The sequence below is a fragment of the Fusarium oxysporum genome, chromosome V, assembly GCF_013085055.1.
Source record: "Fusarium oxysporum Fo47 chromosome V, complete sequence".
Classification (NCBI taxonomy): Eukaryota; Fungi; Ascomycota; class Sordariomycetes; order Hypocreales; family Nectriaceae; genus Fusarium; species Fusarium oxysporum.
In genome coordinates, this window is record NC_072844.1 from 2,775,491 (window position 1) to 2,800,053 (window position 24,563).

General features: G+C 35.4%; 4 protein-coding genes across 4 annotated transcripts; 2 read left to right on the top strand and 2 right to left on the bottom strand.

Annotated features, from left to right (window-relative positions):
• Window positions 1–12,039: 12,039 nt before the first annotated feature.
• Window positions 12,040–12,789, bottom strand: FOBCDRAFT_319694 (uncharacterized protein; the record flags this gene model as incomplete). The annotated part of the gene is made up of 2 exons (XM_059612033.1): window positions 12,040–12,538; window positions 12,594–12,789. The coding sequence occupies 2 exons, from the start codon at window positions 12,787–12,789 to the stop codon at window positions 12,294–12,296; spliced, it is 441 nt and encodes a 146-aa protein (XP_059464942.1). The 3' UTR covers window positions 12,040–12,293.
• Window positions 12,790–15,176: 2,387 nt separating this feature from the next.
• Window positions 15,177–17,771, top strand: FOBCDRAFT_183327 (NUC169 domain-containing protein). Its single transcript, XM_031184521.3, has 2 exons — window positions 15,177–15,877; window positions 15,927–17,771. The coding sequence occupies exons 1-2, from the start codon at window positions 15,230–15,232 to the stop codon at window positions 17,553–17,555; spliced, it is 2,277 nt and encodes a 758-aa protein (XP_031040163.2). The 5' UTR covers window positions 15,177–15,229; the 3' UTR covers window positions 17,556–17,771.
• Window positions 17,772–17,928: 157 nt separating this feature from the next.
• Window positions 17,929–23,052, bottom strand: FOBCDRAFT_250628 (uncharacterized protein). The gene is made up of 8 exons (XM_031184522.3): window positions 22,493–23,052; window positions 22,022–22,437; window positions 21,333–21,967; window positions 20,835–20,935; window positions 20,473–20,600; window positions 19,843–19,971; window positions 19,425–19,787; window positions 17,929–19,358 (listed from the first exon to the last, which is right to left on the bottom strand). The coding sequence occupies exons 1-8, from the start codon at window positions 22,798–22,800 to the stop codon at window positions 18,157–18,159; spliced, it is 3,282 nt and encodes a 1,093-aa protein (XP_031040164.3). The 5' UTR covers window positions 22,801–23,052; the 3' UTR covers window positions 17,929–18,156.
• FOBCDRAFT_223908 (uncharacterized protein) lies at window positions 23,050–24,548 on the top strand. The gene is made up of 2 exons (XM_031184524.3): window positions 23,050–23,186; window positions 23,243–24,548. Exon 2 carries the CDS (start codon window positions 23,252–23,254, stop codon window positions 24,251–24,253), a length of 1,002 nt encoding a protein of 333 aa, XP_031040166.2. The 5' UTR covers window positions 23,050–23,186; window positions 23,243–23,251; the 3' UTR covers window positions 24,254–24,548.
• The last annotated feature ends 15 nt before the right edge of the window (window positions 24,549–24,563 follow it).

The window sequence follows — 24,563 nt, forward strand, 5'->3', positions numbered from 1 at the left end:
TTTAATAATTTAAATTACTATAATAATATATAAAATTATACTATTAGGTCTATCAGCTAGGTATAATTTATTTTTAACTTCTTTTTTTAAACTTTAATAATAAATTTCTATAAGAGATTTATTATCTTATTAAGCTTTCGTAATAAGTTATTAGACTTTAATAAAATATATTATATAAAATTTATATTACTTAAATATTAATACTTTTTTAAAAGCTTTATACTCTTAATTATTAATAGATAGACTAGGCGCGGTATTATCTTAGTCCTTTAGGTAGGATAAAGGAGGAAGGTTAACCTAGCTGCTAAGAGCTGGTATTAATACTGCTTAGTTAAAGCAGTAATTACGCTATTAAGGCAGATAAACCTTATCTGATTTTGAATTCTATAATAATAGCCTGCTATAAGGGTCTTACTATTTAAGCCTTTATAGAAAAATTAAAAGCCTTAATAGCCTTATATAAGGTTAATAATAAGGAGAAAAAAAAGAAAGAAAATACTTTTAATTAATTACCTTAAAGTTATTTTAAAGTATTTAATTAAAGTTATTTTAGTTTTTAAAAATATTTAAAGTATTTTAGTCTTAAAGGTTTATTTTATTTTTTAAGTAATCCCTTATAATAGGCTTAAATTAATCCTTAATATCTTCTTAAATTAGAGGTATAATATATAATAATCTCTTTATAATAGTATTTAACTTATTTAGAATTATATAAAAGTATTCTTTTATTTATATAAGAGATAAGATTATATTAATTACTTATTTCTTAAAGGGTTTTAACTTAAGTAGCTTAAGTACCTCCTTAAGATTTTATTCTTATAGCTTACTAGTATTAATACTAATTATTATAATATTTTATTACTTATTAATTTATATTTATAAATTATAAATAGTATTTATAACTATTAGATTTTAGCTATAAGTTTAACTATATTATATAATATTTTAATATATAAAGGTATTAACCCTAGTATAAATTACTAGCGTTTTATTAATTTTACTTTATTTATTCTTATATATAAAGTTTATTAATTATATATAATAATATATATATTATAGTAATAAAGCTAGTTAATTTTCCCCCCCCCTTATTATTTGCCTTATACAAGGCCATTACGCTTTTTAACTTTTCTATAAAGGCTTAAATAGTAAGACCCCCATAGCAGGCTATTATTATAAAATTCAAAATTATATAAGGTTTATCTGCCTTAATAATATAATTACTACCTTAACCAGGCAATATTAATACCAGCTGCAGGCCTCTCAGCAGTTAGGTCACCCTTCTCCCTTCATACCACCCAAAGAACTAGTCTTTACTAAAGGCATTAATTTAACTTTTATGCAAGTTAGTTAGCAAAAGTCAAATTAACTTCTATTTATTAAATGCATGTGGCATGGCATGTAACTAATTAACCTTATGTATAAAAACAGATCTAATAAAATTAGTAAATAAGCAGTAGTTTAAACTAGGGACATAAAGCTAGTTATAACCTTTAGTTAATTTAACTTTTATTAACTAACTTATAGAAAAATTAACCCAATTCCTTTAAATTTCTAAACCCTATATTTACCTTATATTTATCTTAAAGCTTTATAAATAAGCTCCTCCTATTAATTTAAAAGTAGCTTCCTCTTAATAATAATAACCTTTTTAAATACTTTAAAAAGCTACTTTTTATATATAATTAAACCTAAAAAGATAATAAGAAAGACCACCTAGTCTAATTAAAGATAATACCCTTTTCTTAGGCCTCTTTTTAGGTTTTAAGATTTAATAACTTAGAAGTAATTTAAATTAAATTAATTATGTTAATAGTTTTTTTTTTTTTCCTTGCCGTCAGCCTTATACGAGGCCATCGAGCTTTTTAACTTTTCTACAAAGGCTTAAACAGTGAGACCCCTATAGCAGGCCATCATCGCAGAATCCAAAATCATATAAGGTTTATCTGCCTTAATGGCGCAATTGCTGCCTTAACCAGGCAGTATTAATGCCAGTTACCTCTCAGCAGTTAGGTCACACTTCTTCCTTCATCCCACCCAAAGGACTGCTCTTCGATTATGTTAATATAGTATTTTTAATTTATATAATTAATTAATTAAATTATTATCTAATTAAACATACTTATTTTAATAAGGTTAAATTTATATTTTAATAAGAGGTTTTTCTTAATAATAGTTATTATTATATAAATCTCTTTAAGTATTTTTTTATTAATTATATATAAGATAGGCCTAATAGCTAAAGTAAGATAATAATTAGATAAATAATAAGTATAATTATATAATTATAAGCTATTTTATATAGGTATTAAAGTGATATAATTATTATATTACTAATAAGAAGGATTTAAAAAGAAAGCTAGGTTAAGAAACTTCTTTTATAATAAATAAATTAAGTACATAATAATATAAATATTATTTAAAAAATAGTTTTTAAAGTAAGATAAAAGAAGAAACATAATTTAAGTACTAGAAAGTAATTAATACTAATACTACTTAATTAAGGTAGTATTTTTATTATTAAGGAAGATAAACTTTATATAATTTTAAATTTTATAATTATAGCCTGTTATAAGGGTGTTACTATTTAAGCCTTTATAAAAAGGTTAAAAAGCATAATAGTTTTATATAAGGCTAATAATAAAAAAAGAAAAAATATTTATTATTAATTAAGTTTTTATCTTATAATAAAACTAAAAATATTTTAATAATTTATATATAATATACTTATATTTAATGTTCACTTTTTATAATATAATATTCTAACTTCTTCAAGTAATTACTAATTATTAAGGGTTTTTTTAATATAAATTAAATAATTTAAGTTTATTTTATTTAACTTATATAAATATAATATAATAACCTAGTTTAAACTAATACTTTTTTATTAATTCTATTAATCTATTTTTATAAATAATTAATTAGTTATATATTATATTATATATATTTAATTGATAGAGGTTACTTTAACTTTCATTAACTAACTTATATAAAAGTTAACCTAATTTCTTTAAATCTAACTTTAATAGAATCTCTATAGAACCCTGCCTTTACCTTGTATTTATTTATATTAGAATACTTTATATAAACTCTCTTTACTTCTATATAAAAGAGAAGATATAAAGTACCTACTTGGTCTTAATAATTAAGTTCTTAAGCCACTCTTTATACCAGGCTAAGCCTATAAATATAATAAGGAAAGCTACCTCTTTTATATTAAGAGACTAGCCTTACTATAAGGCTTCTTCTAGCTTTTTTAATCCAAATAGCTTTTAAACTAGTTAAATTAGAGATATTATATTACCTTAGTAATTTATATTTATATAATTAATAAAACTAATTAGGCTATATTTTAAAATAATTATCTTTATTAGTTTTAATTTATTTCTTAAATAAAAATAATATTTTAATAGTTCTAGATATTATATATAAATATAAAATACTCTTTATCTTTAGCGTATTTTAGTATTCATTTTATTATATTAATAAGACTATAATATATTATATAATAGCCCTTATTTATATTAATAATATATTAATATTTAACTAATGTATTAAATCTATTATATATTATATCTTATAACCTATTTAATCCTCTTTATACTGCTAATGCCGATAGTCTTTAACTTTAGGTAACTAAACTTATATAAAACTTAATATATTTTTTTCTTATTTCTCTACACCCTATAATTGCCCCTCTTCTATCCTTATAGGGGCTTAGGTTTCTCTAGTACCCTCTTGGCCTGCCCTTAGATAGCCTTAAGCTACTTATTATATAAGCTACTTATTATATAAGCTACTTATTATATAAGCTACTATAAAGGGCTTTAATAAATTCCCTTTCCCTCTGGCTTAGATTTATTCCTTTAAGTAATTTTCCTTCTAGCTTAGAAAGCAGCTCTATCTTATAATTAAGAAAGCCTTTATTAATTAGCTAATAATAAGGCTATATAAGTAAAAGGATCTTATAACTAAAGAATACTAATTTAATATAATTAGTATTATCTTCTCTTTCTTAGTTTATTTTAATTTTTATTATTATATTTAAAGCTTATTATAATTATTTTTCTTAATAGCTTAATTAATTATATTAATTATATTATAGCCTTTTATTAAATAAGGCTTATTAAGATTAGGTATTTATAGGCTTCTTCTAATAGGTAGTTTTATATTATAGCTATAATACTATTAGTAGTTATAATTAGAATATATAAGAAGTCAGATTAGACTACTTACTAAAGCGCAGTGGATGTTTTAAGCGTGGTGTCTGTAGGGGTTAGTAATAAAGTAAGCTTTAAAGTAGGTTATAGGAAGAAGATTAGGGTCAGCTAAAAAGTAAGTCTCTCTAGCTAGGTCATATATAGCTAGGTTTAGGCTATAATTAAGGCAGCTAATTATAGTAATGTTAACTTAATAAAGCTTTACCTATTAAGAGGTAATAAATATTTAAATTATATTAGCTATTAAAGATCCTTAGATATATCTTTTAAGGCTAACTTATAAATTTAAAAAAAAAAAAGAAATATTATATAATAGCTCTAACTAGGCTATAGGTTATTATAAATAGGTATTATATTAATAGTTATAATTAAAATTTATAAGTATAATTAAAAGAAAGGTAATTAGTTTAAGAAATATACTTAAAGTATAATAAATAAACTAGGTATATTATATTTTTAAATTTATTTAAAGATTAGTCTTTTAGGTAGATTATATATAGCTAAGGTTAGTCTGTAACTAAGGTAATTAATTATAGTATTATTAAGTTAATAAAGCTTTAAGAGAATAAATTAATATATAATATAAAGTAATAAAGTTATATCTTATTATATTTTACTTATATAAAATATATAAAATATAATTACCTTTATCTATATTAATAATATATTATTATTTAATTAATTTATTTAATATATTATATATTATATTTTATAACTTATTTTACCTTTTTTATATTATTTATATACTTAATTTTAACTTTAGCTAACTAAACTTATATAAAATATAATATATATTATTTTTAAAAAACATTAAAAGTACCTCTTTTATTTATACCTTAGATATTATAAATAGTATACCCTTATCTTAACTAAGATATAATCTTCTTTAATACCCTTTTAACCTACCTATAGATATCCTTAAGCTACTTATTATATATACCACCTAGGTAAAGGGCCTTAATGAATTTCCTCTACTTTTAACTTAGACTTATCTTTTTAATTAACTTCTCTTTTAGCCTATTAAGTTTCTTTATCTTAAGACTTAAAGAGCTATTATTAATTAAGTTATAATAAGTCTATAAAGGTAAGAGGATTTTATACTTAGAAACTAATACCTTAATATAATTAATATTATCCTTATAATTTTAGGTATTTTTAATTTCTATAGCCTATATATATTAACTTAATTTTTAAATAAGTAAATTAACTTATATTAGGTTTATATTTATAAGATATATAAGGTATAATACTAAGTAATAGAATATAATTATTAGTATAAAGATATTCTATTAATAATTATAAAGATAAACTTTATAAAATTAGTAATATATATACTTTTATATACTAAAGGTAGTTATAAAAAAGTAAGATAATATATAATTATAACTAATTCTAAAATAATATAATCTTAAAATATAATTATTTTTAAACTTATTAATCTTTTCCTAGTTAATTAATAAGGCAAGGCTCTTATAAGATATATATAATATAACTACTAGGATTATAATACTTTATATTTTCTTTTTTAAGTTTATAAGTTAGCCTTAAAAGATATATTTAAATATCTCTAAAGTCTAATATAATTTAAATATTTATTACCCCTTAGTAAGTAAAGCTTTATTAAGTTAATATTATTATAATTAGCTGCCTTAATTATAGCCTAAACCTAGCTGTATATAACCTAGCTAAAAAGCCTTGCTTTTTAGCTAGCCCTAATCTTCTTCTTATAACCGACTTTAAAGGCTACTCTTTTACTAACCCCTATAATATACTTAAATTATTTACTATATAGTAAGTAATTTAATTTAACTTCCCCTCTTCTAATTATAACTACTAATATATATATAGCTATATTATACTAATACTTAGAGAAAGCATATAAATACCCAATCCTACTAAGCCTTATCTAATAAAAGGCTATAATATAATTAATATAATTAATTAAGCTATTAAGAAAAATAATTATAATAAGCTTTATAATATAATAATAGAAATTAAAAAGGCCTAATTATATAAGGATAATACTAATTATATTAGGCTAATAGCCTTTAATTATAAAATCCATTTATTTATTTATCCTTTTTATAACCTTTACCTTCTTATTAAAGAAGCCTTCCTTAATTCTAAGATAAAGAAACTTCATAAGCTAAAAGGGAAGCTAATTAGAGAGGTAAATCTAAGCTAGAAAGAGAGGAAATATATTAAGGCCCTTTATAGTAGCTTATATAATAAGTAGCTTAAGGCTATCTAACGGCAGGCTAAGAGGGTACTAAAGAAGATTAAACCCTGGTAAGAGTGAGATAGTATGCTATAAATTCTAGGATAAAAGAGGGGTAATTATAGGGTTTTATAAGAAGAAAATATATTAAGTTTTATATAAATCTAGTTACCTAAAGTTAAAGATTATTAGTATTAGTAGTATAGGTTATAAAATATAGTACATAATAAACTTAATAAATTAGCTAAATATTAATATACTATTAATATAAATAGCAGAACTTATATTTATATTTATTTTTAAATTTAATACATTTTATTAATATTATTAATTCCTTAGGCTCTTAGGTTATTTTTACTTTTATTTTTATAATAGGTATTTAATTTTCTTTTATATAATATTTTAATTTATATATTATTTATTTTAACTTTTAATCCTTATTCGTATTTTATTATTTTTAGTTTTAATTCTTAATTTTGTTTTTTTCATTTATTCTTTTTAATAATATTTAAACTTAATTCTCCCTAGTTTAAATTCCTGCCTTTTTACTAATTTTAGTTTATTTATTTTTATATATAAGGTTAGTAAGTTATATACCTTATTATATATATTTAATTAATAAGGAATTTACTTAATTCCTTTAACTTTCTAAACCCTAAATATGTCTTATATTTAGCTTAGAACTTTATATATAAACTCCTTTATTTATAAGCCCTAGCTATACTCTTATAGTTTAAAACTATAATTAGGCTAGTTTGTATATTATTAATTTAAAAGTAGCTCCCCTTTAATAATAATAACCTTTTTAAACATATTACAATGCTACTTTTTATATATAATTAAACCTATAAAGGTAATAAGAAAGACTACCTAATTTAACTAAAGGTAATAACCTTCTCTTAGGCCTCTTTTTAAGTCTTTAAGAGCTAAAAACTTAGAATTAACTTAATTTAAGTTAATAAAACTAATATAATATTACTAATTTATATAACTAATTAATTAAATTAAGATATAATTAAAAATAGCTATTTTAAAAAGATTAGATTTATATTTAAATGAGAAGTTCTTTTTGATAGTAATTATTATATTATATAAACCTCTTTAAGTTCTTTTTTATTAATTATATTTAAGGTAAGCCTAATTACTAAATTAAGGTTATAGCTAGTTATATATTAGATATAATTATATAGTTATAGGCTATTTTATATAGGTATTAAGGTAATATAGCTATTATACTATTAGTAAGAAGGGTTAAAAGCTTAGTTAAGAAACTTACTTAAGTATAATAAGTAAATTAGGTATAGTTTTCCTTTAGGTAGGATAAAGAAAAAAGGCTAACCTAACTACTAAGAGCTAGAATTAATACTACTTAGTTAAGGTAGTAATTATATTATTAAGGCAAATAAACCTTATTTAATTTTAAATTTAATAACAATAGCCTGTTATAAAGGTCTTACTATTAAGCCTTTATAAAAAGGTTAAAAAGCTTAATAGCCTATTATAAAGCCAGTATTAGGAATTAGTTACTGACTAATTAATCACTTTGATTTAACTAACTAGTTAAATCACTAATTAGTTATAACTAATTAGTTATTTAATTTAATTATAGTTACTTTTAAAATAACTAATAACTAGTTAGTTATAACTAATTAGTTAATTAATTTAACTATAATCACTTTTATAATAACTAATAACTAAACAATTAAATTACTAATTTAACTATAATTACATTAGTTAATTAGCCTAAAAACACTTAAAAAAGCTATATAAAGTCCTATATTATATAAATAAGAAATTATATATTATATATAGATTATATATAAAAAGTATTATATAAAAGTAGTTTTCTTTCTATTTTAAGTCTTATATAGCTTTTAGAATAAAATAAAATAAATATTAAGAATTAAAAAGCTTTAAGTAAAACTCTTAAGTAGCTTTATTTCTAAAATGCCTATATTAAATTAAGCTATATAGTTAAAAGTATATAAAAAAAATATATACTATAAAGTCTATATTTTATGATAAGTAAAAGGATACTAGAAGTAGATTATTTAGCCTATTAAGATAGATTACTAAGTATTATAGCCTTTATTATATAATATATCTTATACTAAATAGTATATTACTTCTCCTTTAAGTTTAGCTATTTAAATTACACTTTTATAGGCATTTTACAAATAAAGTTACTTAAAAGCTTTAATTAATGCTTCTTAAATTCTTTAAATTTACTTTATTTTATATTAAAAGCTATATAAGACTTAAAATAGAAAAGAATATATTTTTATGTAATACCTTTTAAACCTAATCTATATATATTACTTAAGTTCCTATTTAGGTAATATAGGACTGTATATAGCTATTTTAAGTATTTTTAGGCTAATTAACTAGTATAACTATAGTTAAATTACTAATTTAATTACAGTTACTTTTTTTAAGTAACTAATAACTAATTAGTTATAACTAACTAATTAAGTAATTTAACTATAGTTACTTTTAAAATAACTAATAACTAATTAGTTACTATAATTAATTAGTTAAGTTATAATTTAACTATAATCGAACTAATTCCTAACACTATATAAAGCTAATAATAAGAAGAAAAAAAAAGAAAAAAAAGAAACTTAATTTTCTTATTCTCTTTATATATTTATAGCCTGAAAAGCCTAAGCTTATTATTTTTTTATATTACCTAGGTTTAATAGTTTTTACTTTTCTTATATATTATATTTAAAAGTTAAAATACTAATTTAATAATATATAAAGTAAAGCTAAAAGGCCTTTAAATAAAATAATAAAATAAGGTATTTATTTTTAATATAATATAATATAAGATATTATATATATATATTAAAAAATATAATAACCTTAATATTAAGTCTTCGTAAATTATATAGCTATTACCTTAAATATTAAGATCTAACTAAATAAGTAGCCTTAATTTATAAGTATAAAGAAAATATTTTTCTTATCCTTAGAAGGCTATATATTTTCTTTATTATTACCTAGTTAAGGCTTTAATCCTAAAAGATTATATTAAAATAAACTCAAAATCTTAATTTTTATTATAAAATAAGCTATTATATAATTATTATTAATAATAATTAAACTAGGTTTAAGTATTTAATTTTAATTTTCTCTTTTTATAATATTATGAAATTATAAGAAAATACCTAATATATATTAATAAATTATAATTAGTATAATAAGTTCCTTTAAGTGGAAGTGTAATAGATAGACTAGGCGTGGCATTCCTTTAGGTAGGATAAAGGAAGAAGGGTAACCTAACTGGTAAGAGTAGGCCTGCAGCTAGTATTAATACTGCCTAGTTAAGGCAGTAAATATACTATTAAGGTAATTAAACCTTATATAATACCTAATAACTCCTAAAGAATTTTTACTAAAAGTAAAAAAATTAAAGAAGGTATTAAGACCTAAAGAATCCTATTTTAATTATTTAGTAGTAATAAACTAATCCTAGAAGGAATTATTAATTATAATACCCTTAAGAATAACTTACTTACTTTATTCTGCTTTCTTAAGCTTATCTATAGAGTTAAAACCATATTAAATTATATTTAAACCCTTTATCTTAACCTAATAATATTAATACTATAAATAAGTAATCTTAGTAAACTAAGTATTTATTTTCTTTTAAATTTCTTTTCCTTATTATAAGCCTTATATAAGGCTATTAAGCTTTTTAACTTTTCTATAAAGGCTTAAATAGTAAGACCCCTATAGCAGGCTATTATCACAGAATCCAAAATCATATAAGGTTTATCTGCGCAATTGCTGCCTTCACCAGGCAGTATTAATGCCAGCTGCAGGCCTCTAAGCAGTTAGGTCACCCTTCTAAGTATTTATTATATTATAAATATAAGTAGACTTTACTTAAAGATTAATTAGTTCCTCCTTAGTAGCCTCCTCCTCTTATTATAGATAATACTTCGTATTAATAATCTTCTTAGCTAATATTATATTAGCAGAATCTATAAAAAAATAATTTATAAATAAAAATATACCTACTATTATAGAAAGACTATAACTATTATAGGATATTCTAAATTTAATATAAGGATTATATTAGTTTAACTTTATAAGATTCAGAATATAGGAATTTTTTATTTTCTAATAAATATACTTAAAATAAGGCATAATAGGATTCCTAAATACTATAATAAGAATATAAAGAGAATTATAGTTTTTAGTAAAAGTCTTTGTAGCCTTAGATATATAATTAAATATCTTAAGGGGATTATAAGATTAAGATTAAATTTACTAGGATTAACTAATAGAAAATATATTAGCTAGGCCTTAAGGATAAGGCCTAAGGGAGGGGAGAGATTACATTATAACCCTAATAATTTATTATATATACCTTATATTTTTTACTAATTATTATACTTCCTACTAAGGATAATTAGCACTAAGAATTTATAATTAGAGCTAATTTATTATAATTATTAACTAATCTATTTAGATTACTATTAATTACTTAATAACCTTACTAATTAACTATAATTACCTTAAGTATATAAAATATAAAATATTTACATTTTTATAGACTTTAGCTTATTAGCTATTAATAAAACTTCTTTATATTAATTAAGCCTAATATATATTAAGTTTATTATTAAGAGATATAATACTTTAATAAGCTTACTTATATACCTTATATAATCTACTAATAATAAACCTAGTATAGCTTAGTTTATTTATAATTAAAAACTAATTATTATATAAAATATATAATTAAGTTAATTAAATTAATAATATAAATATTTTATTATAAGAATTAAGGGCTATTATAAGGTAAAGAAAGGGAAGTAAGAGGGAAAAGAAAAAAAAAGGTAAATTAAGAAAAAAAGGTTTTAATATTTAGGGAAAAACTATAAATATTAGCAGACTAAGGCTAGCTTAGTAGGTTAATAATAAATTAAATTAGGTTATAAGATAATATAATAAGAGGAATATAAGTTAAGGATAAATATAATTAGATAATACTTAGGATATTATATTATATTAAAAATCTGCTGAGACTTAACATTAAGGTTATTGTGTTTTTTGGCGTAGTATATGACGCCTTATATTGTGTTGTGTTAAAAACAAACACCTTATTTTGTTATCTTGCTTTAAGGCCTTTGGCTTCACTTTACGCGTTGCTAGACTGGCATTTTGACTTTTAAATTATATTAAAAATAAATACCTTATTTTATTATCTTACTTTAAGGCCTTTAGCTTTATTTTATATATTATTAAATTAGTATTTTAACTTTTAAATAATAATAGCCTATTATTAAGGTCTTATTATTTAAGCCTTTATAAAAATGTTAAAAAGCTTAATAGCCTTATATAATATTAATAAAAAAATACTTTAATTATAAATAAACTAAGTTATATTAGTTTATTATTAATAGATTATATAAGGTATAATATTAAGAATTATTAAAATCCTAACTATTATACTACCCCGTATATTAAACATAAGTCTGCGCCTTAAGGCTTTTAAATACACTCCCTACATCGCTGTATTGGCAAGCCTGTATTTGCTTGGGTTATAAGAGCGAATAACGCTTATTCAATACCCTTGGATAACGTTGACTGCGTTACCATTAATCCCACCTAGGAAGTAGCTCCGGGGTGCCCCAGAGCCTCCATTCCCGGGCCCCCATATTGCATGAGCCTCGTCATAATGAGCTACACCTCTCCCTGAGTCATGAAACCTGGATCCTCGACGTTATACGAGTAGTTCCAGGTTTTCTTTGGCATCCAGCGGGAGATTGAGACAACCAGCCTTCGAACATGTATCCGCTAAGCCTGGATATAAGGCCGTGATCTGAGTCATATGAGGTGACTTAAGGAGCGGAAACTCGGCCTTGAAAAAAGTCCTCGACTTCTGTTTGCGAGGATGCAGCTGGTGCAAATGCTCGACCCTCGTTGGTTGTGGCACCGATGATAGAAGGGACCTTGACGAACTTTCCTTGGACGAACGAGTTCCTTAGGGCATCTTGTACGAAGTCTCCATCGATAACAGGACCCCACATGCAGATTGGGAGCCGTGTGCCTCCAGGATATTGGCGGCTATGATTTCGGCGATAGTCTTGGTTCGCATGCTACTAGATGAAAAGCCACGCTCGCACCCCCAAAGGAGCTACCCCCGAGGACGACATGTTTTGGGTTGCCTCCAGACCTTGAGGTGTACTTCTGCACCCACTCAAGGGCCTTGAATGTAGACGAAGACGGGAAGTTTGGCGTGCCTGGAAGCGTTTGACGGCGCAACCACATTGAGGAACAGGCAATCTTCAGACTGTGAGTTTCCAATGAATCGAGTTTTTGCGCTCTGGGAAACATATTTGAGCCTAAACTGAAGATGGCTCAGTATCCAGTAGGTGCAAACTTCATCGAAATGGAATTACTCCCTTTATTTGCGTTCTTTGTCTGACGACTCCTGACTGGGTCTTAGGGAGGCATGAATTTGAGATCACCCAAAGGAGGTGCAGCGTAACGCATTCCGAGCCAGTGAGTAACACCGTGTCCAAGGCCTTTGCTCCTGTATTTGCTGTATGATACATCGACTACGGGTGCCATGGCATTGACAAGAGTAAAGAACAGCACTATTGCTATCAGTGACACACAAGTAGGACGAAGGCGCATATTGGGCGAGGTATGAAATCACTGCCATCATTATAGGGAGCCGCCTTGTCAGGCCCCAGGCATCTCATTCATACATCAACATAGTGCACCTTTCTTTTGGATTTCGGATGCTGGTCAAGCTGTCAGTCTTGTAGGAGAAGGCCCAGAACCACTGCCAAGAGTCGGAACGTGCTGTTGGTTCACTGAACCACCAACTGGCGTTGGTGGTTATAACCGAAATATTGGGGCAAGCCTTTTGTACATCATCGATAGAGGCCTAAACCACATTGTAGACATTTCTTGTCATGGGCAGATATGAGAGCCACGATCAGGCTTGTCTGGCATTTGATAGGCGATAGACCAACAGCCACGAGTGTGGTCTATAACGGTTTCTATTGTGAAGTATCAATACAGGAACCAAACCATATTCGTATGCTTGTAGATCGGGGTCCAAGCCTTGGGAACATATTATTCAATATGGACGAAACGCTCCGGTTCCGCAACTGGAATAAGAGTGGGAAAGCTCAGCTGGTTCTTGTAAGCCACAAGATGAAATTGACAGACTGATTCTTCTGTGCTTGGTAAGATTCCAGAAGCTCGGGTCATTGATATGTGGCTAATTTCAGATAGCAGGGCATATCGAACTTGAATTCTCATAAATGCTAGTGGTATGACCATGAACAGTGAAGAGCTTGTCCTTATCATCTTTGCTTTTCAACCTGCTTCTCTAAATACAACCCTGAGACAACCCTTGAACCTTTGGAGAGCATTGCTAGATAATCGATGGCCTCCGAAATTTGTTGTTCCGTGCTAGTGTCTCGTTGTTCCCGTTGTTGGTTTTACCAAACTCAGTCTAACTTCATATTATTCCCAACTTGGCTAATAGGTTCAGCCACCAACAAACAGTATAGGACAGAGAAGGAGTCGGAGAATGGTTGTCGGAATAGTCTAGCCTCCACTGTATGTAAACCGGATCATGAAAGAGATTTACAACCTTGGCTGATATATTCACCGTTGGTCGTGTGGTTCGGAATGCCCGACGCCTTTTTCCATGCAACTTCAATGGGCAAAGCATGGAGGAAATGCATATGAAAGAGACGATATGCCAATATCATTTGTTTAGAGGTAAGAATATGGCTTATTTCAAGACATAACCTCGTCTTGCATAAGTACTGTCAGAGGAGGAAAGGATTGTTTATGCATCATGTTGCCCTTCCGATATAGGGCAAGTTATCAGCCTTCAGACCAGATTCAGGCATCTCGGCACTTTAATGAAAAAGAGTTAGCATCGGAGGAAAGTAATTACTACGTAGTACATATCCATTCATCGGGATTGTTAGCCCTGAAAGCCACTGAACGTTGGTGGAATCAATATTTATCAAGCGAGGCATGCAAGGGTCTGAATCGAGTCCATTGTGGCGTCAGACAAGCTGTTGTTCCTGGCAGCTGGATCAAGACACCAAGCCTTGATGCTATAGTCGAGATGGCACTTCTGCAATCAACAAGATTAATATTATCTCGCTCGGCCTTGAATTCTAGGAGGCGAAGATTTAATCGTTCTCCTATCTGTGTTCCAATTATTCTAGTCGGCCAATTTCAAACTGTCATGAGCTTCTCTAGCTTCCAACTAATCGCAGCGGCACGAGAACGACCACGCTGAGGACGAGCTTCTCCAATCTTCCAGGGGTGACACTCAAACTATTGAAGTTCATGTACACACTTTTCTATGCAGAAGCCTAAAGTTTTCTTCATCTTCAATACAAGGGCCGACTTGAATGAAGTAGTTTCTAGTGCTCTCATCCAGCGTCAAGAAGCAACTTGGGAGTATTGAACAGTGATTCATCAATCACATATGAGTCTTTTATATAACGTCTAATATATCAGTATATACAGCCTAAGGCTAAGAAGGGCAGGATGATTATCATTATCATTAACATGAAGTCCAAGGTTGTTCTTGGTAAAGTCATAGAGTGAGTACCTACCCTGATGATCTCCACTTTTCCATCGTTGGCTCCACCTTTCCCCAGCCAGCTTAGCTTATTCTCCTTCTAGTCTTATCTTATCTGTCGCAAAAAAAAAAAAATAATCGCTTTGGCTTCCCTACCATTCAACCCGCTAATCTTCTGCAAAATTCCTCTTGATCAACTGGATAGATCCAATGGCACCAACATTGGCATCACGCAAGCGAAAGGTTCTCGCGGAACCTGCTCCCGTTGATGACGAGCTCGCCGGCGTGGAATTGGACGGAGTTTTGTCACAGAGCGAAGATGGATCTGACTTTGAGGAAAGCGATCTTGAGGATGGACTCGACGGCCAGGACACGAATGAGCACGACGAAGATGATGATGACGAGGACGATGATGCGTACAGCGAAGACGCCTCCTCCGACGTAGACGACAGCTTCACGGCTCCTCCCCCACTCGACATTGATAATTCGGAACCAAACTATCGCGTCGTCAAGGATGCCAACGGCGGGGAGCGCTACGAGTACGCTGAGGTTGATCCTGTCTATGACAGCGACGATTCAGATGCCCAAGGCCCAACCAACACAATTGGCAACATTCCCCTCTCTTTCTACGACTCCTATCCTCACATCGGATACGATATCAATGGCAAGAAGATTATGCGCCCAGCCACTGGGGAGGCTCTGGATGCTCTCCTCGACAGTATTGAGATTCCCAAGGGTTGGACTGGCTTGACAGATCCTGAAACTGGAAAACCTTTGGATTTGACTCAGGACCAGCTTGAACTTCTTAAACGACTACAAATGAACGAGGTTCCCAACGAGGATTACGATCCTTACCCTGTATGTCCTTCACTTCAATTCCATTGCTCGACACCGCTAACTATCGCAGGATATGGTACCATACTTCACAAGTATTGAGGAAAAGATGCCTCTGAGCGCTGCGCCAGAACCGAAGCGGCGATTTGTTCCCTCAAAGCATGAAGCCAAGCGTGTTGCCAAGCTTGTCCGAGCCATCAAGGAGGGACGCATCCTACCATACAAGCCTCCCGAGGAGCGACAACGAGAAGAGGAAGAGAAGGAAGAGTCTTACTACGATGTATGGGCAAATGAAGAGCCTCAAGACCCCCATGTTATGAACATCCCAGCTCCCAAGCTCGCTCCTCCTGGATACGACCTTAGCTACAACCCACCACCCGAGTACTTGCCGACCGAGGAGGAAAAGGAAGCCTGGAAGAACCAAGATCCCGAGGAGAGAGAAAAGGAGTACTTGCCTGCCAAATTCGACTCGCTGCGCAAGGTTCCTGGTTATGGCGAGTTCGTCAAGGAACGCTTCGATCGCTGTCTGGATCTTTACCTCGCGCCACGAATCAGGAAGAACAGGCTCAACATCGACCCCAATTCTCTTCTGCCCAAGCTTCCTCGACCAGAAGACCTCAAGCCTTTCCCCACCCTCAACCAGACCATCTTCCGTGGCCACGATGGTCGAGTCCGTTCTGTATCGTTCAGTCCAGATGGTGAGTTCGTGGCTTCAGGTGGCGATGACGGCACAGTCCGTGTTTGGGCTCTCAACGGTCACCAAGAATGGATGGCAAAGCTTAGCAGCGAGGAGCCAGTCAACATTGTGCGATGGCGGCCCAATAAGGAGACCTTTATTCTGGCTGCTGCCGCTGGAGAGGATCTTTTTTTTATGATTCCCTCGGTAGCCAGTGACGCTGTTGAGAAGGCCAGTCGCGATGTTCTCGACGCTGGCTTCGGCTACGCTACTAATGGCGCACAGCCCAGTGCAGTTAATGGTGTGAAGAAAGAACCTCCTGCCAAGTGGTCACGACCTGGAGGCAAGCTGGAAGCTGCTGGTGTACTCCTCATGGCTACTGTCAGGTCAACAATCAAGGTCATCAGCTGGCATAGGCGAGGTGAGTTCATCTCCACTGTCTCACCAACCGGACAAAGGAGCTCAGTTGCCATCCATACGCTCTCCAAGCATCTCAGTCAAATCCCTTTCCGAAAGCTGCCTGGTCTTGCCCAGACGGCTCAGTTCCATCCTTCAAGGCCACTGTTCTTTGTTGCTACTCAGCGCATGATCAGGTGCTACGATCTCCAGCGCCAGGAACTCGTCAAGGTTGTTCAACCTGGTGCCCGATGGATCTCTTCATTTGATATTCACCCTGGTGGAGATAACCTTATTGTTGGCTCATACGACAGGAGACTGCTGTGGCATGATCTTGATCTGTCGTCTCGCCCTTACAAGACGATGCGATTCCACCCCGAAGCAATCCGGGCTGTCAAATTCCACCGCAGCCTGCCTCTCTTCGCTGATGCCAGTGATGACGGAACATTACAGATCTTCCACGGCAAGGTTGTGAGCGATCTTATGGAGAACGCGACTATTGTACCTGTCAAGATGCTCAAGGGCCATAAAGTAATCAACAAGCTGGGTGTCCTTGACGTGGACTGGCACCCTAAGCACCCATGGTGTCTCAGTGCTGGTGCAGATGGAACCTGCAGGCTCTGGGCATGATGATGGTGTGGTGAATGGTTCTACCCGTACCATAAGGGGGGACGAGAACTTAATTTTGGTCGCCGTGGATTTTCTTCCAGCGATGGCGTTAGGAAACAGAAAACAGAATTACATCATATTTTTATTCATACTTTTGCGTCAATATATTCTGCTTTGTGATCTTGTTTCTAGATCCCGTCAAGGACTTAAAAAATATTCCAATCTACTTCACACTGCATATTTGACGTGCATTGTTGATAAGGGCAGCAAAGCGTCAGCTACAGGTGGCCACGCAATTTCGACGCACCCTCGTAGCCAGCATCATATATTTTACTGGACGCGTTGCATTCAAGACTCAATTATCGACATTCACACTAATTGACAATCATTCTCATGTGATTAACAAAATAGGATTCGTAAAACATAACTAGCTGCTAAAGCAAACGACCTAAAGTACCATAGTCTGCATCCTCGTTATGGCTAAAATATAGCCAGCTTTGACCTTGTCTTCTCGCCTTTTCATCAATGGCAACCTGCCGCACTGATATCGCATGTTCCAAGACCACAAGGATCTTCAACCATCTGAGCACTGAACTCAAATGTTTCGGGTGTCTTCAGCGCATTACAGCTCCTCACGGATCTTTGCCTTAGCATCAGCCTCGGCCTCCGCAGCCTTCTGCTTCGCAGCCTGGCCACCAAGCTGAAGCTGGTTGGCAACCCAGTTGTAGGTATCGCGGGCAGTTTCTCCGAGCTTAGCGAAGAAAGTTCCAGTCGGGGAGCTGGTGCCGTACCTAAAGTACGTGGATTGCTTTCGTGCTTCAGCCTTCAGATCCTCGAGCTTAGATCCTTGTGGCACTGGCACACCATAGCTATCGAGGTAGGCCTTGAGATCAGTCTCGGTCCACTCATCGAAGGCAGACTGCTTGGCAGAGTTAGTGGCCGAAGTAAGGTAGCTAGTGGCTGAAGCCCAGGTAGATCCTCCGGCCGAAGAAGCGGAAGAGTAGGCGGACTGAGCAGCATCATAGAGCTCATCGCGAGTGGCATCCTTCTTCTCGGCTACCTGCTTGGCAGCAGCATCTCCGTTGCGCTGAAGGTACTTCTTCAAGTTGTCGTAGCTGAAGTCATCAAAGGTCCAGGCGTTTCCACCGTGGTAGGCAACGTGGGCGTTCTTGCGGACGAGAGCCTCGAGCTCATTCTTCTTGGAGCCCTGGGGAACAGGGACGCCACGAGCGTCGAGATAAGACTTGAGACGGCTATCGGACCAGGTTCCAACAGCCTGGTTGAAAGCATCCTGAGCAGCCAAAGAAGCGCTGTCGGTGGCTTTGGCGTACTGGTTCTGGGCATTAGAGGTGGCAGCACCGTAAGCGGATGCAGCGCTGGCAGAAATGTTATCACCGAGGATATCGGCTCGATGCTTGCGGACGAGGGCGCGGAGTTCGTTGGCCTTGGTGCCCTGAGGAACAGCAATACCGTTCTTGTCGCAGAACTCCTTGAGCTGGGACTCGCTCCAGGCATCAATGATCATGTCAGTGAGAGTGGCGTATGCGCCCTGAGCGCTGGCGGTGGCACTAGCGGCCTGATCCTGAGCCTTGAGGTAGGCAAGACGAGAGTTGCGTCGAACGGAGGCAATGAGCTTATCGCGTGTCATGGGCTGAGGGGCGGGGAATCCATGGGTGTCAAGCCATTCCTTGAGATCAGACTCGGACCATGTTTCGTAGAGCCAGTTACCGGGGTACGATGAAGCCTGGTTGGCCTTCTTGGCAACGGTCTCGTAGCTAGAGCGAGCCTTCTGGAGAAGCGTATCACGGTGGCGGGGTTGGGGGACTGTGATGAGTAATTAGTTCTCTAGCAAATCAAAACCATCATGGCCAGAACAGCAAATGGACTTACCAGGAATTCCATGTTTGTCGGCAAATGCCTTCAACTGGCTCTCAGTCCAAGTGTCGAGAATCCAATCCTTGACGTTGAGCCAGGCAGATTGGGCGTTGCCCTCAGTCTCATACCAGTTGGCCTTTACCTGGGACAAAAGGCTATCCTTTGAGGCAGCGGCCTCGTTCTTGGCCTCCTTACCCTTTGATTGCAAGTAAGAACTGAGTTGGTTGGTGTCCCAGCTGTTGTAAGGAGTAACAACGTGATTCTCCCAGTTCTTCTCAATCAAGGACTCGAGATCCTTGCGGTCGGCAGGTGTTGGGTAGGGGACATCGTGATCTGAGAGCCAGCGCTCCAGCTCGGTCTCGTGCCACTTGTTGTAAACTGACTTTTGTTAGACCACGCGGCGGACCAGGAGGAAGGGCGGTGGTAAGCTTACCAGGCTTTGAGCCAGGGAACCATGTGCTGGCGGTGACACCGCTGATGGCTACCGTGGCCAAGACGGCGTTCAAAAATCTCATTTTGGCTGCTGCTTCTGCTTCAGAGAGATGGAAATGTTGGTACGAATCTTGTTCCTTGTGTAGACAATGCCAAGTCGCGAAGAAATGACAGGAGTTAGGTCGCAGAAGAGTGTGATGATAGGAATCACCTCGGGGGAATTAGAAGGTAAAGAATTGGAAGAGGAATGAGAATGGAAGAGTTACGCAACTGAAGCGAGATGAGGGTGTGAAAAGAAAAGACACATTGCAGGTAGGAGAGCAAGCCACGGGAAGGGAAATCTATCACGTCACTGTGCCGTTGTCATGGGTGGCTGGAATTTGGCAGTTTACACTGAGTAACAGAGAGGTACAGAATACTTACGCAACAGCTAACCAAAGCCTGAATTGTGAGAGGCAGTTGCACCAAAACAGTTCCACAAGAGTCTGTATCACAATACTTCATCACTCGTCAACAAAGGGGCAGCAGCGTCACCATCAGCATCATCATTGCCTATCGTTCATCATCGCGATGTGATTTTGCACAAACAAGCCTTGGATGAGTGCCCTCCCCAGGCGCCACCATGACGTACTTTGCATGACCCGCCCCGCACAAGCTCCAGGCTCGAACAGGTAAGACGCCAGATGACTAAGTCCAGCCGGTGCATATCGGTACATTCCGCTGCCAGAAACTGCCCTAGCTGGGCTGAAAATGTCCTTTCTGTGAAGCACATGCTTGTTTCTCATCCATGTTTAATCGAACCGCACTCCTAGAGGTCGATCTCGATTCTCGAATGGAACAAATGCTCCGGTGGGGTTACCTTCCGGCCAGATCCATTCATATCAAATACTGCTAGTCTAGGTCACACAGATCAATAAATAGATGCCTGAGAAGGGCATATTTGTTTCCAGCTGCATCAGCAGGTCTTCAGGTAATTGTCAAATTGTTGCTGACATAATGATCTTTGCCTGGAGACTACGACTTGGCTGGGTGTTATAGAAATGACTACCTTGGAATCGTTGAATGACTGGGTCTGGAGTCTTGAAACCCTGTCCCTTACTGTTGATCTCATATAATTATAATTCTAGGTATATCAACATAAAACAACCTGCTCAAATAGTACCTAAAACTCCATAGGTAGTAAAGGCATCTACATTAAAGACGTTGACATCTACGATTCCAAGGCGTCAATGCCGACTTTTAGACTCCCGAGTCGAGTCAATTCACCATTCAAAAGTCAAGGCCCCATGAGAGACGGCGGTATGTCGAGATAGTGTTACATTGATCTATGTTCGCCTTTGCCGCGTCTAATCCCCAATGCCCCGGCTCGTTTGACCAGTAACCCAGTCCGCAATATCTAACATCATCACAATTAAGCGTAGAAGTTGACAGTCTGTTCAGTTTAGTTAGCAAGCAAATTGCATGGCACGACTCCAAGTTTTCATCACTTACATCCTTCTTCTTGGCCTGCACCTCAGCAATGGCATCAACATAATGCTCGTGGCCAATCTTGTTCTTGCCTGATCGCAAAGCAATCATACCAGCCTCCACACAAACAGCCTTCAACATAGCACCTCCAAACTCATCCGTGCTTCGGGCCAACTCACCCCAATTGACACCGGGGTCAACCTTCATCTTGCGGGAATGAATCTTCAAGATCTGAGCGCGGGCCTCCTCATTTGGCAGGGGGAATTCAATCTTGCGATCGAGTCGGCCAGATCGGAGAAGCGCAGGATCAAGAACATCGACTCGGTTTGTTGCAGCCAACACCTTGATTCGGTCATCAGAGGCGAAACCGTCAAGCTGGTTCAGTAGCTCCAACATGGTTCGCTGAACTTCACGGTCGCCACTCTTCTCGCTGTCGAAGCGCTTGGTACCAACCGCATCCAATTCGTCGATGAAAATAATCGCAGGAGCCTTTTCTTTAGCCAGCGCAAAGCAGTCCCGTACGAGCTTGGCGCCATCACCAATGAACATCTGAACCAGTTGAGGACCTGCCAGCTTCAAGAACGTAGCGTCCGTCTGTGCTGCGCAGGCTCGTGCTAGTAAAGTCTTGCCTGTACCTGGGGGGCCGTACATCAGTGCACCTAAGCAGAGTTAGTATATACGATTGGCTTTCACGACTTCTCCTCCAATGTTACCTTTTGGGGCCTTGATGCCAATCTTCTTGAAACGCTCAGCCTCCTTCATGGGCCATACGATTGCTTCCACCAACTCTTCAATCTGCTTATCCAGTCCACCAACATCAGTGTACTGTTCTGTGGGCTTCTCATCCACCTCCATAGCCTTGACACGGCTGTCGTACTCGGCCGGGAGCGTATCGAGAATAAGATACGAATCCTTGTTGACACCAATAAGGTCGCCAGGCTTTAAGTTATCGGCGTCAACCAGGCCAATCAAAGGGAGGAAGATTGTTTGTCGCGTAGACGTCTTGATAACGGCTGATTTTCCAACTCGAGTGGCATCCAGGTCAATGTTGGCACCCTCTTCTGATGATTCGGCCGTAGGGTCCAGGTCAAGCAGCTCAACGACGTTGCCGACCAGGTAAGGGAGTTGTCTATAAACCAAGTTAGCGATGACATCCACATTTCCATGGCTCACCGGAAACAAACCTGTTGTTGGCAATCTTGTCCTGGTTCTCCTTGATCTTCTCACCCATGGCAGCCTTCTCGTGTGATAACCGCGAGAACTCACTCTTCATGATGCGAGAATCATTCTCTAGCAATCGTTTGCGGGTTTGAATGTCTTGTGTGCTCAGCCCCAGGATCTCTTCGTCAAGGATGTCGTCCTCCTCTTCCTCTGCATCTTGCATGTCGGCGTCGCCATCAGTAGGCTTCTTCTCTTTCTTGTCGTCACCATCTCTCTTCTTCTCCTCCTTGTCTCGGCGGTCGAGATCATCGAGCTCCTCGAGAGTCGACATGGTGGGAAATGACGTGGATTGAATCTGATCTGAATGCGTTGATATAGCTACAAGCTCGTATTAGGGGTGATGGAGGTAAACGCAAGGTCGTTGTGGGTGGCGGGCAGCTGTGAATTGAATGCAAAAGTCAAAAGCTATGGATGCTCCAACGACAGACACCAAAGATCAAGCTGTCAGGTAGGCAGTCAGGTCGCGCGTAATCAGCCTGGCCTGCCAGCAACAGCCCGGCATTGGCTCCAGTGGCCTTGCAGTGCCGGGGATCGGCGGTGGGTTGATCCGGTGCACGGGCCAAGCACGGATCGAAACTCTCTTGCAATTGGCATGTAGCGGCTGTGAGTGTTTGTGGAATTTTTGATCTGGCTACGGAGCCAGGAAGACAATTTCATGTATGTACAGCATTAACTCTTGAATGGTTGATACTCTGTTCTGACATGCCCCATAGCTAGAAAGTATGGCTTCACGAATATCACGGGCTGCGTCGCCCTGTCTGCGTCAATTGCGCAGAGAATCACACCTCTCACACGGGCCATGGACAACGACTCTTCGCAGTATTTCGACGTCGCCAAACTATTCGGCTGCGGTTACCGAGGTTCGAAAGCCAATCGACCACGCTCCCATTTCCAAACCTCCCAGCGCCCGACCTGTTGAGACGAGAAAGAGCCAGTTGATCCGGACCTACACATCACTCCTCCGAACGACTCCCTTGATCTTATTCTTTCAACATAGCAATTTGACGGCCGTAGAGTGGGCTGCAGTGCGGCGAGAGCTGAAGAAGGCTCTTTCCACAGTTCCCAAGCCCAATGCGATTCCTGGTGCTGAACCTGTCGATATCACCCCATTAGTCCAATTACAGGTGGTGCGAACCAACATGCTGCGCGTGGCACTCAAGCTTGTTGAGTTCTACGACCCTGAAGCTGCTGCTGCGTCGGAGAAGACAACGAGGACGGTGCGGGGCCCTGTTGTGCATGATCTTTCCGAAGCTGCCTATGAAACCATCAGGAATGCCGAAGTACCCGAGGACTCCAGCTACGCCCAGATCGAGCCAGTAATGGTTGGCCCTTTGGCTGCATTGGTTCTCCCTGCCGTCTCTCCGGCCCATCTCGCTGCAGCATTGAGTGTTCTGGCACCTGTTCCGGGTAAATTCCCGGCTCCTTCGAGGAAGAAGAACCCTGGTTTTCACGATCCCATCTGCCAAAGTGGTCTTGCCAAGTTACTACTTGTCGGTGGCCGCGTTGAAGGCAAGATCTTTGATCAATCTGGTATCAACTGGGTTGGCGGTATTGAGGGCGGCCTGGAAGGCTTGAGAGGCCAGTTGGTGGCCATGCTCCAAGGCGTCGGATTGGGCATCACCAGTACCCTGGAGGGCGGAAGCCGAAGCTTGTGGTTGGCTCTGGAGGGCAGAAAGGGCCAGCTAGAAGACGAGACCAAGGGCGACAAAAAGGATAGCGAATGAACATAGAGCTCGGGAGGTTTTGAGATACGATGTACAAATGAGACGCCTTATAAAGGCCATGTATGTGTAGATGTACGAACAGCATATTGGATCGTTGCAATGTCAAAGCTGGCTAGATCGAGAGTTCTTCCGGCAAAACCATATTCTATGGCACGTTGTCCATTGGTTACAGAAGCAAACGTTGGTAAATACTCTGCTGCTTTGGACAAAAGGCAGAATCGTTCCAGCTGATACTCTACCCTTGTCGGGGCCTTGTTAACAATAACTGTGGCTTTATCCGTAATGTGTGGCTGAAAGCTACTATTATTAT

Bases quoted from the DNA above. Each gene is read 5' to 3' on its own strand.
- FOBCDRAFT_223908 (XM_031184524.3), top strand. From the start codon at position 23,252: ATGGCTTCACGAATATCACGGGCTGCGTCGCCCTGTCTGCGTCAATTG.
- FOBCDRAFT_250628 (XM_031184522.3), bottom strand. From the start codon at position 22,800: ATGTCGACTCTCGAGGAGCTCGATGATCTCGACCGCCGAGACAAGGAG. The intron at 19,788-19,842 runs GTAAGCTTACCA...AACAAAAGTCAG, and splicing joins GTTCCCTGGCTCAAAGCCTG to TTTACAACAAGTGGCACGAG. The intron at 19,359-19,424 runs GTAAGTCCATTT...TACTCATCACAG, and splicing joins CGACAAACATGGAATTCCTG to TCCCCCAACCCCGCCACCGT.
- FOBCDRAFT_183327 (XM_031184521.3), top strand. From the start codon at position 15,230: ATGGCACCAACATTGGCATCACGCAAGCGAAAGGTTCTCGCGGAACCT. The intron at 15,878-15,926 runs GTATGTCCTTCA...TAACTATCGCAG, and splicing joins AGGATTACGATCCTTACCCT to GATATGGTACCATACTTCAC.